The 18,436-nt window shown below is 49.1% G+C and overlaps 2 protein-coding genes across 2 annotated transcripts; one reads left to right on the top strand and one right to left on the bottom strand.

Moving 5' to 3' along the window:
- Positions 1-1,562: 1,562 nt before the first annotated feature.
- LOC136963163 (glutamine--fructose-6-phosphate aminotransferase [isomerizing] 2-like) lies at positions 1,563-12,122 on the top strand. Its single transcript, XM_067257204.1, has 19 exons — positions 1,563-1,642; positions 2,156-2,263; positions 2,496-2,591; positions 2,757-2,882; positions 3,433-3,491; positions 3,923-4,057; positions 4,774-4,835; positions 5,967-6,046; positions 6,522-6,633; positions 6,921-7,084; positions 7,260-7,355; positions 7,506-7,603; positions 7,995-8,115; positions 8,232-8,389; positions 8,475-8,589; positions 9,132-9,259; positions 9,853-10,020; positions 10,317-10,478; positions 10,666-12,122. The coding sequence occupies exons 1-19, from the start codon at positions 1,636-1,638 to the stop codon at positions 10,708-10,710; spliced, it is 2,040 nt and encodes a 679-aa protein (XP_067113305.1). The 5' UTR covers positions 1,563-1,635; the 3' UTR covers positions 10,711-12,122.
- Positions 12,123-13,679: 1,557 nt separating this feature from the next.
- On the bottom strand, positions 13,680-17,426 carry LOC136963221 (rho GTPase-activating protein 24-like). The gene is made up of 7 exons (XM_067257281.1): positions 17,225-17,426; positions 16,738-16,945; positions 16,380-16,512; positions 16,164-16,237; positions 15,856-15,977; positions 14,307-15,360; positions 13,680-13,958 (listed from the first exon to the last, which is right to left on the bottom strand). Exons 1-7 carry the CDS (start codon positions 17,316-17,318, stop codon positions 13,721-13,723), a joined length of 1,923 nt encoding a protein of 640 aa, XP_067113382.1. The 5' UTR covers positions 17,319-17,426; the 3' UTR covers positions 13,680-13,720.
- Positions 17,427-18,436: the final 1,010 nt, after the last annotated feature.

Raw genomic sequence — 18,436 nt, 5'->3', positions numbered from 1 at the left:
CAACTAAGGCTAGGTTTAATGACTGGTCGTCTAATTAAATATCCGAATACATATATACATTAAAAAACTATTCAACTTACTACGACTCTTATCCATTAATTTATACTGTTAAGAGAGTGCTAACCGAATAATCTTAAAATGTTGCATTGAAGATACATGCCCATGGATGCATGCCCGGGAGTCAGGTGGCTGAGCGGTGAGGGAATCGGGCTGGTAATCCGAAGGTTGCCAGTTCGATTCCCGGTCATGCCAACTGACGTTGTGTCCTTGAGCAAGACACTTAACCCTACTTGCTTGGGGGAATGTCCCTGTACTTACTGTAAGAATCAGAATCAGAATGGAATTTATTCGCCATGAAAGTTTGCACAGACAAGGAATTAGCTTTGGCAGGAAGGTGCATACAATAAACATATACCAAAATTTTAAATATGTGGACTATCTATACTAAGGGTACATAAACTAGCAGTACTAAGTGGGATTAGAATAGAATTAAATATTTTCTATTCTAATCCCACTTAGTACTGCGTTCTGGATAAGAGCGTCTGCTAAATGACTAAATGTAAATGGATATTTTGAACTACTTACCAAATGACTCGCCATTGAAATCATCAGCATTCTAGTTTTGTTCTTATTCGCTGACGTTCTTTGTGTGATAGACAGACGAAAATCTCCAATGATACTAGACACAGAAATGGCTATATTTGATTGGCTTAGATGGTTTTGGGAGCATTGTTCCCGCCTTCTTCTACGGAGACACAAAACTTTTTTTTACAAGTACACGAATCTTTTTCTTCTACGGAGACACAAAACTTTTTTTACAAGTACACAAATCTTTTTCTTCTACGGAGACACAAAACTTTTTTTTACAAGTACACGAATCATTTTCTTCTACGGAGACACAAAACTTTTTTTTACAAGTACACAAATCTTTTTCTTCTACGGAGACACAAAACTTTTTTTTACAAGTACACGAATCTTTTTTGCAAGTTACAAATCTTTTTTGCAAGTACACAAATCTTGCCTTCTTCTACGGAGACAAAACATTTTTTGCAAGTACACGAATCATTTTCTACAGAGAAGTTACAAATCGTTTTTACAGAGCTCGCTCTCCTGGCACTAATTTCACGCCATACTCCTGGCACTAATTTCACGCCATAGCGCTGCGCGTCCATGCGCTTCGCAGCCAGTGTGTCCCAGGCGTTAGAGAACTACAACGCTGTATTAACTTTTCTAACACGCCCCGGAGCGTGGTGTACTGTCGGAAGGCAAGCAGTGCAGAGCGTTAAAAAACGCTGCAGTGTGAACGCACCGTTAGTCTACCTCGTTTTTATTAAGTGATAAGCTCTACAAAACCTTTAAACTAACAAAAGGTCCCAGAGATAAAGCTGTGGAAAATGTGCCGGTGGAATACTCAACTCCCCGGCCCAAGTCAAGCCCTGTTGTGTTTGAGCAGAGCGAGGTGATGCGAGTGGGAGGTCCTACGGAAGAGCTAGTTGGCATGGGGACACGCAGTGGGAGGAGGAAATGATAGCGCCTCGTTTCTTTTCTCCAGACCGGAGGCTGATGACGGCTCATTTTCCATTTGGCTCTTAGCTGCGAGGAACTTTCTCCATTTTGAATACAAGAAAACTAGATATGTGTGGTAAGTTACACTGCGTCTGTATCTCCTTGTTATTGCTGAATGACTTGACTCGCTAACGAAGGCATTATTAGCATCTGTAGGTTAGCCAGACGAGCAGGCATGCCTTGCTGGCTTGAGAGACGTACTTGACACTGTAGCCTACTGTCGACCATAACTGGTGCACTGCAGGCACAAGGATGTATTTTCTGTAAAACTGTTCTTTAGATTGCGTTTACGGTCACTGCAAAAGCTTGTGAAATGCAGCTGGGCCAGCTATATCACCACAAGCATTCCGCTATACACCACCTCCCTACATCTGGTTGTGACTGCGCTCTCACACTCCTGAGCTGTCAAACTATCAAACCAGCTGCAATGTCACACAAACGTTGGGAAATTGTAGTATTCATCTTCTATTCTGGGACACTCAGTAGGCTAGGCTGCAATGAAAGTGTAACGTACGATTATGTCTCACTTTCTGCGTAGTCATCTCTGATATCCTTTCGATTCAATAAAACGTGTTTTTGTGTGTTGTAGGAATTTTTGCCTATTTGAACTACAGAGTCCCACGGACCAGAAAGGAGATTTTTGAGACTTTGGTCAAAGGACTTCAGAGACTGGAGTACAGGGGATATGACTCCGCAGGTAAATACTGTATAAATAACCTTGTGTTAAACTGCTTTGTGTTGTGTCTGGCTTTTAAGTTAAATCAAAGGAAGTTTCTTAGAATATTAAACCAATCTTCGCCAGAACTCTAAAGATATGTTAATTGAACAATGTTAGTGTATTTGACACAGTAATGACAGTCTAGTAAATAGGAAACCAGACTTGTATGTTTTGTCAAGTCTCATGTCTGACTTGACATTGTCTCTGCCAGGCATTGGAGTTGATGGCCCCAGAAAAAACGACAATGGCAGCATCTGCCTGTTCAAGAAGAAAGGGAAGGTGAAAGCTCTGGATGAAGAACTACATAGTAAGTGTGACTACCTAAAGAGTATTTCTTGAGAGTAACAACTTGCATGTTATTCTAGTCTCTGGCTTAGCCCACAACAGCTCATCTCAATGAAATTCACACTTTTGACGCTCATTTCTATTGGTGTGTGTGTGTGTGTGTATGTATGTATGTGTGTGTGAACAGAGAGCGATTCTATTGACCTGGACACAGAACTGGATACCCATTTTGGGATTGCCCACACTCGCTGGGCTACCCATGGGGAACCTAGCGCTCTCAACAGCCACCCACAACGCTCCGACAAGAACAATGGTAAGGACACACACAGACATGTTGCACTTGTGGTTACTAATGTACCGTGCATGTTCTTCCCTGCATTCATGGGTGTTTTATTACTTATAGTATCGTATCAGCCCATTTGTAATCACAGTAAAACAGTCTTATACCTTCACTAATAAAGACCGCAAGCTCAAACCTTTGTGTGTCCAGGTTTGGCAATGAAGTGTTTTTTCTAAGAGACACTTTAAACATCTGTTTTCGACCCCCCTCCCCCATCCAATCTCCCCCATAATGGGCCCCACTCTCCTGGAAGGGAACTGGAGGGGGTGTGGGTGGGGGCACAGTGAAGGCTAAAATGGCAACATGAAAGAGATAGGGTCGTAGGTCAACGGTGACAGGTAATGACAGGGTGTAAGTCTACATCTGTGCTGATGGAGAAGAACCACCTGGAGACCCACCAGAGACGCTGAGCTCCCCATCTGGACCTCAGGGGCTTACTCATCCCAAGAGTTCTCCTTCTGTTGTTCTTCTGACCTCAAACGTCAAAGATACCCTCTTCACCCTTCTGTCTGCTCTTCCCCAGAGTTCATCGTGATCCACAACGGCATCATCACAAACTATAAGGAGTTGAGGAAGTACCTGGTGAGTGAGAAGGTCTGAGAAGGTCTGCTCTGAGTTGCAGCGGAGGACCCGTCGAACGCGGTCACCCCCCAGGTGTAGCTGCGGGGTTGACACAGTGGGTCGAGCGCTCTCTTGTTTTGTGATTTACGACAAGGTCGCGACAAGGTCGTTACGCTGCGTTTCTGACCGCTAACTTCGGAAGGCAGGCCCTTGTACGAGAGAAAGGCATTCCAAGGCCCTCTAACAAACGCACCCATCTCCTGTCGCCGCTGCACCTCCGAGCGTTGTGGACGTTTAATTCAAGTGACTCAAGTCATTGGGCGGTGACTGACCAGTATAGTTAAACGTTTGGTTTTGTCTTAAGGGTGACTGTTGTACATTTTTCAGAAGAAAATCACTTTATTTGGCTTTTGCCCAGTCTGTGACTAAGCAGTGATGTTTCCTCCGGTCAGAACTCCAAGGGCTACGAGTTTGAATCGGAGACGGACACCGAGGTGATCCCCAAGCTCATCAAGTACGTCTACGACAACCGGGAGAACGACTATGTCTCCTTCTCCACCCTGGTGGAGCGAGTCATCCAGCAACTGGTGAGCCTGTGTGTGTGTGTGTCTGGGTGGGCAGGGGGTGATTCGGGGTTTGGAAGTCTGGTGTGGTTGTTTGTGCAAGGGTGAGGATCGGAGAGGGAGGATGTTGGTGTGTGTGTGTCATGGGTCTGAAATCGATTCCCTCCCTTCTCCTTTGACCACAGTTGACAGCCCCCACCCAGGCTTTGACGCATGAGATGACGTGGGGGCTTGTTTATGGTCCGGTTCGTTTTCCACCGCGGAGAGCGCCACTCCCCTCGTCTCTGACATCATCAAGTTTTTGACCGAGATATTGTTTTTGCCCTGTTACCCCGGTTACACAATAAAAAGCGGCGCTCTTAGTGTTGCAGCTAGCTAACCTTCTGGCCCCGTAACTTAGACATCAGGGAGTGTTGAGCAATAAAGGTTGTGTTTTTTTTTTTGTTGTGTGGGGAGGGTCTGGCGCAGGTCCTAGGTGATGACATCATTTCCCATAACCCACCCCTCCCCTTTTCTCCACCCAAGAAAACCTCAGAGGAGGAAAGCCTAGACACTTGATTCAAACCAGACCTTATTTTCTTTTTTTTGGTTTAAATGGATTGTTCTTTTTTGTATTTTTTTATTGCGGCCGATGTGTGTGGTTTTTGACGGTGACCATACTAGAACGTATGGATCAGTTCTCTGCTTCAATTGGTGACGGTTACTTTTTTCACGCCTCCCCTGTCTGCTTTCTCTCCTAGGAAGGGTCTTTTGCTCTCGTTTTCAAAAGCAGCCATTTCCCAGGCGAAGCCATAGCCACCAGGTTTGTACAACATCTCTTTCTGTTTGCACGCGTGCGCAAACACACGTACACACGGTTCTGAAGCTCAAACCTCATTTATGGCCTCCACCTCACCCCTCACGATGACCTATAAAACTGTCAGAGGTCAGGCTTGTCGTAGTGTGGAAGGAAACATGATCTAAGTTCTAAAGAAGCAGGTCATCATCTTAACAGAATAACAGCCAGCAACTGTGGCACACACACATTCACCACCATAGCCCAGGTCTGAGAAGGTCTTCTAGAATCTGTATAGCGCTTAGATGGGTCCGTGTCTTGGACACAGGACAATGGGGGTTAGTCTTCATTTTATGAATATTCAATCTGGAGTCCAAGTCCATGTTTTTATGCTTTTGAAACTCCCCCACAGTAGAATGGAAGTCCAGACATATACTTTTCATCCTAGTCAGGCTAGCTAGTAACATCTCAACCAGTGAGGGTAAGCGAGGCATAGTAAAGATTGTTCTAGATCATCTGAGGACAGCAGGGGTAGGTTGGGGTGTACGTGTGTGTGTGTGTGTGTGGGGGGGTATAATCATTGACACATGCTATCCACAAACACACAGAGACACTTAAGCATTATCCATGATGTAAGTTGCTTTCCAGGAAAGTGAGTGCTGGACAATGAAGTGGCTGGCTGCGGGGCCTGCTTGTGCATGTGTGCGTTTGTCTTCCTCGGTCATCCTGTTCTCACCCCCCCCCCCCACCCCCCCCCCGTACAGAACAATGGTGTCCTTCATCGCTTCGGTGGTTGTGTGTGGGGGTCCTTCGCAGAGGCTAAGCAGGGCCAGAGAAAACTGTTCTCACCGCAAGCACGCACACGTACACATACACACGGTTTTTGCGCTGTCATGAAGAAAACGGGTTCTTGAGAAGGTGGCCTCACTCCAGACTGGTTATTTAGGTGAAAAGGCACCATTGTGATTCTGAGAAATGCCACATCCCAGGAAGTGTTGTGCTGTGTGTGTGTGTGTGTGCATGTGTGGACTCTTTCTCAACAGTTCTCAGTTTCAATTCTTGTCTCACAGTCTCTCTATTTTATCTCCCCATCTCTCCATCCCCTGATCCCTCTTTTCCCCCCTCATCCCTCCTGTCCTCATCCTCTCCCCCTCGTAGGAGAGGCAGTCCTCTACTGATTGGTGTGAGGAGCATGTATGAGCTGTCAATGGAAGAAATCCCTATACAGTATAACACTGGTGAGTAGCCGGGAGACTCATGAACTCATTTACTTACTAAATTACTAGACAGGATACAAACTATCGCTTGAAATCCCTTCCTAGCACATTTTTACATTTATGCATTTAGCAGATGCTTTTATCCAAAGCGACTTCCAAGAGAGAGCAGTTGTTGGTCAAAACAAACTGCTTTGTGGAGTTTGCTCACTTGATACTTGTGCAATGTGGGGTCAGGGTCACTCAGTAATAAACACACACACACACCTCAATGTAATAACAAAGATATTCCGTTTCCCATAGACAAACAGCTCGGCCTCTCTGGAATGTCAACACTGTGTTGATAACGGGTTCTATGTCACTGTCACCTAACCCTGCTGTTTACACTGTCGCCACCACAAACCAGTTTATGATCATAGCATTGTCTCTGTAAGGGCTACGTGTGTGTAATGCTTACTCGCTGATAAGCATTCACGTGATGTTTATGTATTGTGTCCAGGTCATCTGGGCGTTCAGCAGAGAAACTTCCGGAACAGGGTGGACAGTTGTACCGCCCTGCATTCTGTCAACGACAGGAAGGCAGTGGAGTTCTACTTTGCCTCGGACGCCAGGTAAGGGCGCCAGGATAGCCTTAATCCCCCGACTCTGTGGAAGTTAGAAACCGTCAGTTCCACTTCTTGGGGGTTTCAGACACATTACATGGCGAGTGGACATAGAGTCGACCTGGCAACCAAGTATTCTAAATCCTAAATCCTCTACCCCTCCACTCCCCCCCCCCTCCTTGTTTTTATCTCCCTCCCACCCTATCCCTCCTCTCTTCTCCCACTTCCTCCCCCGCCCTCCCTTCTTCTCACCCCTCACCTCACCTCCCCGCCCCCCCCCCCCCCCCCCCCTCCAGTGCCATCATTGAGCATACCAAGAAGGTGGTGTACCTGGAGGACGATGACATTGCGGCGGTGGCCGAGGGGAAGCTGTCGCTGCACCGCGGGAGGGGCGTGGCCGGGGACTACCCCCCCAGGGCCATCCAGACGCTGCAGATGGAGCTGCAGGAGATCATGAAAGGTCAAGGGGAAGACCCTCTAGCCTCTCAGCTGAGCGTCATGCTTTAAACGGCAGATGCGATTGGGTGTCTCGTTTTCTAGGCAGGAAATAAGTGACCAATACCAATAATTATCTCTTGAGGATTGCTCTGTGTTTATGTGTGTGTGTGTGTGTTGTATGTGTGTGTGTTGCTCAGGGAACTTCAAGGCCTTCATGCAGAAGGAGATCTTTGAGCAGCCAGAGTCTGTTTTCAACACCATGAGAGGACGAATCTGTTTTGACACCAACACAGGTAATAGTCACAACCACCCATTGATAGGGGTCTGAAGTAGGTGGGTGGGTAGGTGTGTGTCTTTGCGTGTTTAGATCTCAGTTTTTGTTCGTGTGCATGGTGTTTAGGTGCAATAATAAATGTGTGTGTGTCTGTGCGCTTTCAACCCAGTGGTCCTAGGGGGGCTGAAGGACCACCTTAAGGAGATCCGCCGCTGCAGGCGCCTCATTGTGATTGGTTGCGGCACCAGTTTCCACGCCGGACTGGCGGTATGTTGCCTGGAGATGAAATGACCACTTCCCTTCTAGCTAAACCCCTCCCATCTCCTGGCTAACCCCTCCTGTGTCCTTATAAGGACGAATATGGGCGGAATGTATGTTGTGTTGGCTTGGTTGATTGGATGACCATCCTAAAAAGATGTATAAAATTCAATGTATCTATTTATTTTGTATTATATACGCTTTAAGAGTTTCTACCTCATCTTCTGCTATACCTTCACACTCCTTATCTTATAACTGTTACAAATAATATTGACTTTGATTTTATAGCCCTAAACTGATACTTGACATTGGAAATAAAATGTGAATGTGGAATTGAACATGTCCTTTGTGGGAGGAGCTAAAACAGCATAACTGAAATGTTGTCGCTTCGTGTTCCCAGACCAGGCAGATCCTGGAGGAGCTGACGGAACTTCCTGTCATGGTGGAGCTGGCCAGCGACTTCCTGGACCGCAACACGCCTGTCTTCAGAGACGACGTCTGCTTCTTCATCAGCCAATCAGGTAAGAGGGAGGGTTGACAGGCCCCGCCCAGGCACCCCTACCCCCACACCCCCACCAGAGTAGTTCCTGGTCATGTGTGCGTGTGTTTTGAGTGAAATGTCCCTTTACGGCTGCAGGCGAGACGGCCGACACTCTGATGGCGTTGCGGTACTGCCGGGAGCGTGGCGCCCTGACTGTGGGCGTGACCAATACAGTGGGCAGCTCCATCTCCAGGGAGACGGACTGTGGCGTCCACATCAACGCCGGGCCGGAGATCGGCGTGGCCAGCACCAAGGTAGGCTGCACGAGTGTAAAGAAGTGTTTTGTGTGTGGTTGTGGCTGTGTCCGTTGTCATACTGTGTTTGTGTGTGTGTGTCCAGGCATACACCAGTCAGTTTGTGTCTCTCATCATGTTTGGTCTGATGATGAGTGAGGACAGACTGTCCCTGCAGAAAAGGAGGCTGGAGATCATCAACGGTCTCAGGACACTGCCAGGTCAGTCATACCTCCACCTCTCCTGTCCTGTCCCTTCCTCTCTTCTCCATTCCTCTCCCCTTCCCTCTTCACCTCTCCCCTCCTTTCCTCGCTTCTCGTCCTTCCATTCCCTCCCCTCTTCTTCTTGCCTCTTTTCTCCTCTCGCTCCTCACATCCCCCTCCCATCCCCTCTTTCCCCCCCTCTCCTCCTCTCCTCTGTAACCTCCCACCCCTCTCCTCCTCTCCTCTCTAACCTCCCACCCTCTCCTCCTCTCCTCTCTAACCTCCCACCCTTTCCTCCTCTCCTCTCTAACCTCCCACCCCTCTCCTCCTCTCTAACCTCCCACCCTCTCCTCCTCTCCTCTCAAACCTCCCACCCTCTCCTCCTCTCCTCTCTAACCTCCCACCCTCTCCTCTCCTCTCTAACCTCCCACCCCTCTCCTCCTCTCCTCTCTAACTTCCCACCCTCTCCTCCTCTCCTCTCTAACCTCCCACCCCTCTCCTCCTCTCCTGGGTATGAGGTGCTCCAGTCCTCACACCCAGTTTTCTGCTTTCCTCTGCAGACCTGATCCAGGAGGTTCTGAGTGTGGATGAGCAGATCAGGTCCATAGCAGACGAGCTGTACCAGCAGAGGTCTCTGCTTGTCATGGGCCGAGGCTACAACTATGCCACCTGTCTGGAGGGGGCACTGGTGAGCTATAAGCAATATATGCACATGCATACACACACATTCAGCCACGGCCAAAAGTATTGGGAGCGACATACATTTTGTGTTTGCAAAGCTTGCTGGGCCTTGGCATAAAATAACATAATTTCAGTAAGTCATATCATCAGCACAGGGGAAAGTGTGAACAAGTTCTAGCCAGGTGAAATCACTCACATTCTGATTGGATTTTAAGAGCAGATTGACTGCTGTATAAGAGGGGACTGTTTGCATATATTGAAAATGTTCGCTGCAAAAAAGCTTAAAAAATATGAAATGTGCCTTATTGTGATTCCAGTATTCTATATAAACGTGAAAACATTTTCCTCAAATATTGAACCAGCAAACTTTGCAAAACACAACATTTGTCATTGCCAGAACACACCCACACACATGGGATCTGATACGTGATTGGTGCTGTGTGTCTGATACATGATTGGTACTGTGTGTCTGATACATGATTGGTGCTGTGTGTCTGATACATGATTGGTGCTGTGTGTCTGATACATGATTGGTGTGTGTCTGATACATGATTGGTGCTGTGTGTCTGATACATGATTGGTACTGTCTTCCTTCTGCAGAAGATCAAGGAGATCACCTACATGCACTCGGAGGGGATCCTGGCGGGGGAGCTGAAACACGGCCCTCTGGCCCTCATAGACAAACACATGCCCGTCATCATGATCATCATGAGGGACGCCTGCTACACCAAGTGTCACAACGCCCTGCAGCAGGTCACCGCCAGACAGGTGACACCTCACCGTCCCCCTCCCTCCCTCTGTCTCTCCCTCTGTCTGTCTCTCTCCCTCTCTCTGTCTCCCTCTCTCACTCTGTCTCTCCCTCTCTCTGTCTCCCTCTCTCACTCTGTCTCCCTATGTCTCCCTCACTCTGTCTCTCTGTCTCCCTCTCTCTCTCTCTCTCTCTCTCTCTCTCTCAGTCTTCATCTCTCCCTCTGTGCTGTCCTCTCTCTTTGACTCGTCTATGTCTCTCATCCCTCGTTTTCACACCCATGTCCACCCCCCCACCCCAATTCCTCTCCTCCCAGGGGCGTCCCATCATCCTGTGTAGCCGTGGCGACCCGGAGGTGAGCAGGAAGGCGTACCAGACCATCCAGCTGCCCCAGACGGTGGACTGTCTCCAGGGCGTCCTCAGCGTCATACCCCTGCAGCTGCTCTCCTTCCACCTGGCCGTGCTTCGCGGCTACGACGTAAGGAGACCGGGGGGGGGGGGGCTTCTTTGATGCATGTAAACACCTACACACAATGTATGTGTTTGCATGGCAATGTGTGTTTGTGTTTCCTCATCTGTGTGGCAGACAAACAGACAGACAGACAGAGAGAGAGAGAGAGAGTTGGGAAAGTTGTTGATTGTTTTACTCTCGCTCCATACCCCAGGTGGACTGTCCTAGGAACCTGGCCAAATCTGTAACTGTGGAGTAACCACTGGATCGTCCGACGACAACAACAACTGTGCAATCAGTGTCATTTTGTGTGTGACTGTGCTTGTTTGTGTGTGTGTGTGTGTGTGTGTGTGTGCGCGCGCGTGTGTACAATGTCAGGACCCCTTCTGTTTACCAGCAGGTGCTGAGCCAAAGAGACTCGTAACCGTCTTCTTATTTCACTTCTAACGTAGAACAGTGAACAGGTGTGCAATACATAGAGGAACCGAACCACGAGGGCTCCTTTGTGTCTGTGAACGATAGATCGTATCGCCTCGGTGATACCGGAACACACGAGAGCGCACGCCGAACGAGTCTCGATGAAGGTGTGGCCTAGTCCCACAGGTACTAGAACAGCCCACAGCGTCCCCTTAGACAACGGTCTAAGGGGACGCTAAGGGAACACAGATCCCGGGATCTGTGTTCACTCCTCGTGTTTGAGCCAAATACTTAGAGGGGAGGAACAGTCTGTGACAGGCAGTGCAGTTGAGCTCTGATTTGTGGAGCTTTTAAAGAAAGACATCGGTTCCCTGCGGTACACTAGCTGTGCTCTACTTCTCTCAGTGCTGGGAAGGTCTGAACCGTGTTTTCTATGAAATAATTTTACGTTTGATAGACAAACTTTTTTCTAGAGATCTATTTTAGTTCAACCTATTTTCTATACCAAACATATGCATTCCAAATATATATATATTCTAAATGTAGAGAAATTCTTTGTCTTTTATATCAAATTATTTAAGATTTTCGTGTAATTTTCAAGGCCAGAGAGAATCTGTTCCTTAATGTTTGTAATGTGTCATGAAAATGTGATGAGTTGTTGAGTTGCCTGTTAAGTACAATGCTGTCTGCATGCAGGTAATGAAAATCAGTTCTTTGTATTAGATTTTGATGTTGATGTGTCTGTCAATATACGTATAAGTACGATAAAATAACTGTCTTTCAGTGTTCAAAGAAAGAAAAAGTCCCAACAATAGTTATTGTTCTGTAGATCTGTTCAGGTCTTATCTTTTTACCTCAGCTCTTGAGGTCGAAAAATTGTCGTCTGAACAAGGTGTGTATGGGTTCCCTGTAGTGGAGATTTCATTAAAAAATCCCACAGCATCTGACTAAAGCCCCTAGGCTAACTCTGAAGGTGATGGGTGTTCATGAACAATTCATTCTTATGAACCAGTCTTTTGACTGGATTACGAATCACGATTCACCTCAATGTGAGTGATTTGTTTGTTTTCCACCCCAGTGCTTGGCTTGCACTGCACTCACTATGCGGGTAAACAAATCACTCAAAGGATCCGTGAAGGATATGGAGATCTCAATCTTTCCCATTCAAAACAAGAAAACAGCTCCATGTTCTGACAAGCGAGTAAAATAAGTCAGTTGGCTGAGCGGTGAGGGAGTCGGGCTAGTAATCTGAAGGTTGCCAGTTCGATTCCCGGTCATGCCAACTGACATTGTGTCCTTGGGCAAGGCACTTCACCCTACTTGCCTCGGGGGAATGTCCCTGTACTTACTGTAAGTCGCTCTGGATAAGAGCGTCTGCTAAATGTAAATGTAAAAGAAAAATCATTCTAAGGACTCTAAGAAGTCTTTTGAACAATACTGTCGATAGAATGAATTGTTGCACTGCAAACCTGTGCAACAGGGAGTGGGTCATTTGGTTTTATTTTGGAGGTACTGATATCAAGGCAAATTTGTGTTATCTGATGATGTTCATCATTGAACATTTGTCGTTTAGAGCAGGGCAAGAGTGCCATAGTCACTCGAATGAACAAAAAGATCCGGAAAAATATTTGTTCATTTTATTGAACAAGATTCAAAGATCCTAGTCCTTAAAAATGTGTGGACTTCCCTCTCAAGGACAACATAAAAGGGATTGTTTAAAAGTGGCATTACTGTTTCTTTACTGGTGCACAAACCCAAATACTGTCATCAGGACAGCAAAAATTTCATTGAAAAATGCAGGCAGAATAAGAATATAAATTGCTTAAATACTAGGGTGGTTAAGTCTTTGGTAGTTTTATTTTATACAAATGACTGTGTGTGTGTGTGAGAGAGAGAGAGAGAGAGAGAGAGAGAGAGGGGACAAAAGAGAGACTCACATCTCATGGAAAACTGGAATAATGTTGCTTGTGTGTAGTTAGCACACTGAACAATACTAATGCAGCATACAAATGTTGGACTACACTCACTGGTACATCAGACTCAGTCTTTCTCTACAACGCACAGCCAGTCACCTTGCTCTTCAATGAGAAGGTGACCGGGTCTTTCAACCGTTCCAGAATTATCCATATCTATATTTCCATCGTCAGGAAAAGACTTGATGATTAAAGACCCCCTGTCTGTTACTAAACACTCCTAATAGAAAATGACCTCAACACTCAGGGGTAGTGAATCCTATTTCTGACATGACAAGAGTATTAACCATGTCAACCTTTGGACGTCAACCTTTGCTTGTCACCAACATGCGGCTGGGTCATTGAGTCCACAATGCCAGGCCCACACTGTCCTTCCTGTGGTGCTCTCTCTATCTGGCATCTGATATTTGATTGCTCTGGTCTGGATCCCCTTCCTGGTCCACTCTGTTTTCGTGTAGTCTGGTCTGAAGTGAGCTGAGAGCTATGGGTGAGACAAAACAAATCCTGGCTTCTCTGTTTCAACCAGAGGTTGCATCTATCTCAAAGTTGCCAGGAAGATTCCAGTTCTGTCAAGCAAGGCCGTCAAGATTTACCACCATCAGCCAACTCTTGGTAAAAGTATTTTTTCGTTTAGGTCCTCTCCTCGAATAATTGTCTTGTTTCTCTTCCTTGCAAGCTGGTGCATTAGTGAGAATGTTCTCACTAACCGTTAAGGTGTTGAGAAAGGGTCTGAATGATGACCCCTGAATCAGCGTTTTAAACCCTCCGTGTCTGTTTTGTAACCACGTCTTGGGGATACAAAAGGCTCCTTCACGATGCCGCACGGATAAAAGCCGTACATATCTCCGTCCATCTCTCTGTCCTCCCTAGCGCCGGTCTTCAGAAGCTCTGGACGATGCGTTCCGCCTTCCTGGCCTCGGCGCTCAGGTCCCCGAAGGTCTCGAAGAACTGCTCCATCTCGCGCTGCAGCGTGGCGTTGCGCCGGTCGGCGTCGGAGCGGGCGCGCTCCACGTTGCGAATCTTGATCTCGGCCACGCTGTGCCAGCGTCGCTGCTGCGTCAGATTGGCCCGCAGTACCGCCATCTCCCCCTGGAGGGCTTCGTTGCGCTGCTCCAACCTGAGGCGAGGAGAGGGGGAGAGAAGAAGGGGGAGGGGGAGAACGCGAGGAGGGGGGTCAAGAGAGAGAGAGAGAGATGTTGAAAGAGAACGTGTTGTCCCTTCACGGTGGACTGCTTTGGTGTCATTGTTTATCCTGAACACTCCAACATGCCAATAAAACATATTGAATTGAATTGAAAGAGAACTTTCGGAGCTGCACGCACTGGTACACTGAAAGTGCATGGCGGGAAGTCGAATTTTGCTCAAGGTTTGTAATCGCATGCCTAAACCTCTTTGCTGAAAAACAGCAATGGAGAAATCAGCTGAGGATGGCATTGCAAAGTTAAGTTAGCAGACCTCCACCCACCTCTGGATCTTAGTCTCGTACTCGGCCCTTTGCCGGGCCATCTGCTGTCTCAGGCCAGCCAGCAGGCAGTGGATAGCCTGGACGTGAGGGGCCGGTTCCAGGGGCCCGGAGGGCAGGAACACCTCTGAGCTCCCCGTGCTCAGCGGGGGGTCGGTGGGGACGGAGGAGGAGGCGGGGGAATTGGGGTTGGGGTCCTCGTCATCTTCCTCCGTGTTGGATCTGAAGGAGGTGAACCTGGCTAGGTGCTGTTCCGGAATGACTCCGCCTTCAGCGCCCACAGCGCCGCCGCCGTCCAATGGCAGGCCTTCACAGGACGACCAGGAACTGGTGGAGTCTGCTTCCGGTTCGGGCTCCGCCTCTTGCTTGGTGACAGCGAGGCCACCGGCGTGGTCTTCCCCCCTCTCCCGCACCTCGCCCTTAAGCTCAACCGACCCAATATCCAGGTTGTCGTAGACCGAGAGAGTGCTGTCCTCCTGAGTCTCGCTGCTGCCGCTCGTGTTGCCAGCCAGGCCCCCCTCGCTGGCTCTCTCTGCCCCCCAGTGAGGGCCCTCCAGGCCTGGCCAGCCCCCGAGCCCGGTGCTCCTACTGGGGCCTGGTGCCGGCTCCAGGTCGGCCTGGAGAGTGACGGTAGAGGCTGAGGTGTGGATGGTGGAGGCTGGGTGGCCGGGCTGGGGGTGGTAGTCTGGGTGGGAAGGGGGGTATCTGTGGCACAGAGCTCCAGCAGGGCTGACAGGGGAGAGAGCCTCACAATGTGGCGGGTCTGCGTTGGAGGGGAGGGGGAAGGGGAACATGGGGCTCAGACCGGAGCCCCTTCTCTCGGCAATGAGAGGGAGGGAGAGCTGGCGTGAGCAGGGGGAGGACTGTGGGGCTCGCTGCTGGTGGGTGGCAGGACAGGGCTGGGGGGGCCAGGATTCCCCTGTAGCCCTCCTCCGGCAGGGGTAGGAGTCTGGGCGCGAGGGGCCAGGCGGGGTCCCGGACGCACCCCCTTCCCTGGAGAAAAGACACTGGTGTTCCCTGATCAGCTCCAACATCAACTGCTGCACTACTGCCGCGCCTGATCGAAGACACACACCCGTGGTAAAACACACACACTGTTAGAGCAACAGTATCACATTCCATAGAACACACACTGTTTAAAGACACACACACACCTGTGCGACAACAGCAGAAGGCACACACCTAGTTACAAAAGTCTGTTGACAGAAAACAAAATAATACAGTGGCAGACTATATCAGTCTATATCTGTGTCCGTCCTTGCATTATCCTCTGATATATCTGGCCTGTTCTGTCTGGAAACTTCTCTAAATCGGTCTCTCTGACCAGGTGTTTGGCTCTGTCTTCTTTTCACCATCTGACTGACTGAATAACACACACACACACAGCAAGGTTTCAAACTCCTCTTTACTCACCCTCCTATTTTAATGTTCAATACCTAAAGAAGACATCAACAAAGTCCTGAGCAACACAAAATTCAAACCTGAAGCTGACCTCTCAGAAACAGCCACTTGGTTTTCACAGAACTCGTGCTACGCACACACACACACACACCTCCTATGATACTCTCTGGGTCCTCAGCTTTAGGCCGGAGGATGTTCGGTCCAAATACGGTGGCCAGGTTCTGGGTGCTCATCTTGTTGCTGCAGGAGAAGGTCTGGACCTCGTTCAAGAACCTGTGGAGAACCAGAAGAACCTTCTAGATCACCCTGGGACAGTGGGGAACCAGCTTCCGTGGCTGTATTGCATAAAACACGATAAGGGCTGTTCCCACTGAATTACTATGTATTCCACACCAACGATGACAGAGGGATGTTTTTCGGTATGAGATGGAAGTTCCAGGTGACAAGTTGGAGACTTACTGGCAGATGTAGTGGAGCAGGTTGAAGTTGGCCACTGGAAGTTCATGAAGAAGACACCTGAGCTCGACCAACCCCTGGATGGCAGCGAGAAGAAGGGAGGGAACGTGGAGGATGAGGGTCAGGGAGGGAGGAAGGGATCAGCGGTTAATCACCTCATAAAATCAATTTTATCGCCATCCCTCCCATCATTCCGGATGGGATATGTATATTCCGTACCTGTGTCCTCTCGGAGGATAGCTTCTTGCCACACAGGAGGAAGTCCTGGTAGCGGGAGAAAGGCACCAGTGGCTCAGGTAGCTCTCTAAGGTAGAGCTTTAGGAGGGATGCTACGGTATGGACGTCTGTACTGCTAGGATGGAAAAAACACAATTACACACACAGCAGGAATACACACACAGCCCCTGGAGTCTGACACTTGATATGACAATAGAGATTCTCCACTTAAAACGCTTTGTCGTCCAAACGCTCTTCTTCAGGGAAGCCAGTCATCAACAAACACCCATTATACCTCGGTCTTCAGTGCATCTTAGTCTGGTAAACCACGGACTTGGAGCCAGTAGTGCAGGTGACCTACCTGTCGAATGAGGGCTTCTCGCCCGCGTCAAAGGCTTCCTGCAGCTCCCTGACCAGCGTGGCCTGGCCCGGCTGCCGAAACAAGCCCACCTCCAGCAGCCCCCGCTGCCGGATGAAGTCGACACACTGCTCCACCACCAGGGGCGCCATGTGAACGCCGTAGCGCCGCTCGTACAGCACTGTCTCCTCCAGACGCTGGCCGAACACCCCTGGAGAGGAGAGGGGGAGTGGGGAGGGGTAGGGGAGTCAGTGAGGGGGAGGTGAAAAAGGCCAGGATGGAGAAGGGATAGAAGTATGAGCCCTGTCTTGGAGTCGTACACTCAAACATCTCCCACAATCCAGCTAGGTGTCCTTTTGCCCTTCCGGACACTTGAGACGTTTGGAGAGAGATGGATGAATGGACGGGGGCCTCTCAAAATGGCCGACATCTAAATCCGACATGGGTTGCAGGTGTGCGGCGTGTGTAGTCTTCTCTGGGGGATACTCACTGCGTCTGAAGCTCAGCACCCTCTTGATCTTCCTGTAGGCAGAGTGGGACAGGTAGCTGCCCGTCCGACCGACGCTCGACTTAATCTCAGGCATCCTCTCCTGTCTTCCCCTCTCCTGTCCTCCCCCTTTCCTCTTCTCCCCTCTCCTGTCCTCCCCTTTCCTCCTGTCCTCCCCTCTCTTCTCCTGCTCGTACACCTCTCAGGAAAGGCTCAAGGTCCCCGTTTCTGGTCTTCTACTTGTTCCGTGCTTGTTTTGTTGACTCTTTTTGTTTTCTCTCTCTTTTCTTCTTGCGTGGTCTCTCACCCCACGGACCAGACTGGTGGTGCTGAGGTCGTCGCCGAGTTCAAATGGTGTGTGTGACAGCTCAACGCTCCGGGCTGTCTTTTTTTTTTTTGGAGCCCAGTCACAGGATTATGTGTGTGTGCGTGCATGCGTGTGTGTGTGTGCTCACTGTAGGTCGCTCCCCCCCCACCCCCCCACCCCTGTCTACCTCTGTTTAGGGAACTCTCTAGCGGTCTGAGACTCTGTGTTCTCCCTCATCTTCTCTCGTCCTCTCGCCAGGTGAACAGATGAGTTGTCTTCTTGCTCCGATGACTGGAAATGAGGTGAGGCTGTCTCCCTCTCAATCACCCTCTCACTCTCTCTCCCCTCCTCCCTTCCCTCTTTCTCTGGGCTGTCAATGTGACCTAATCTGATGAAGGAACATTCCTATGGGAGGGTTCATCCTACAAGAGGCAGCATAGTGGAATGCTCGAGCTATCACACATCCTCTCTCACAGTCAGGCATACCACGAAGCAATCATATCGGCGCAGACCATCATGGAAATGTGAGCTCTGCCGATAAAGTTACTCCAAAGGTTGAAATATCCACGTTGAAATTCTTTTGATGGTTCGGTCAAGGGAAGAAATGAACTGGTTCTTATTATAGCGATGCAAAAGATGTAGTCAGTCTATCTTATCCAAGATGAGCAGGGCAATGCCTGAGAAGGCTTGTCCTGTGTGATGCAGCTGATTTCTGATATGGGGTTTAGAGTGGGTGCTGTCTGCTCGGCTCCTTCGACTGTTTAAAAAAAGGCTTGCCGGGGACGCTTGTGTGTGCCTGCGCCTGCCAGCTGAACTCACGCCCAGGGGGGGAACGAACAAGTAAAACGTCCAGGGGGGGGGGGGCTCTGGGCTCCCTACTGCTCCTGTGGTTCTCCGTAAGGGTGGGA

Source organism: Osmerus mordax, chromosome 19, assembly GCF_038355195.1.
Source record: "Osmerus mordax isolate fOsmMor3 chromosome 19, fOsmMor3.pri, whole genome shotgun sequence".
In the NCBI taxonomy this organism is placed as follows: Eukaryota; Metazoa; Chordata; class Actinopteri; order Osmeriformes; family Osmeridae; genus Osmerus; species Osmerus mordax.
Note: the sequence above shows the minus strand (reverse complement) of the source record. Positions and strands in the feature narration are given on the sequence as shown.

Excerpts from the sequence above, each read along its gene's own strand:
- LOC136963163 (XM_067257204.1), top strand. Across the intron at positions 4,836-5,966 it reads GGCGAAGCCATAGCCACCAG|GAGAGGCAGTCCTCTACTGA; the intron begins GTTTGTACAACA and ends TCCCCCTCGTAG. Across the intron at positions 6,634-6,920 it reads TACTTTGCCTCGGACGCCAG|TGCCATCATTGAGCATACCA; the intron begins GTAAGGGCGCCA and ends CCCCCCCTCCAG.
- LOC136963221 (XM_067257281.1), bottom strand. The coding sequence starts at position 17,318 with ATGCCTGAGATTAAGTCGAGCGTCGGTCGGACGGGCAGCTACCTGTCC. Across the intron at positions 16,513-16,737 it reads GAGAAGCCCTCATTCGACAG|CAGTACAGACGTCCATACCG; the intron begins GTAGGTCACCTG and ends TTTCCATCCTAG. Across the intron at positions 16,238-16,379 it reads TATCCTCCGAGAGGACACAG|GGGTTGGTCGAGCTCAGGTG; the intron begins GTACGGAATATA and ends GCTGCCATCCAG.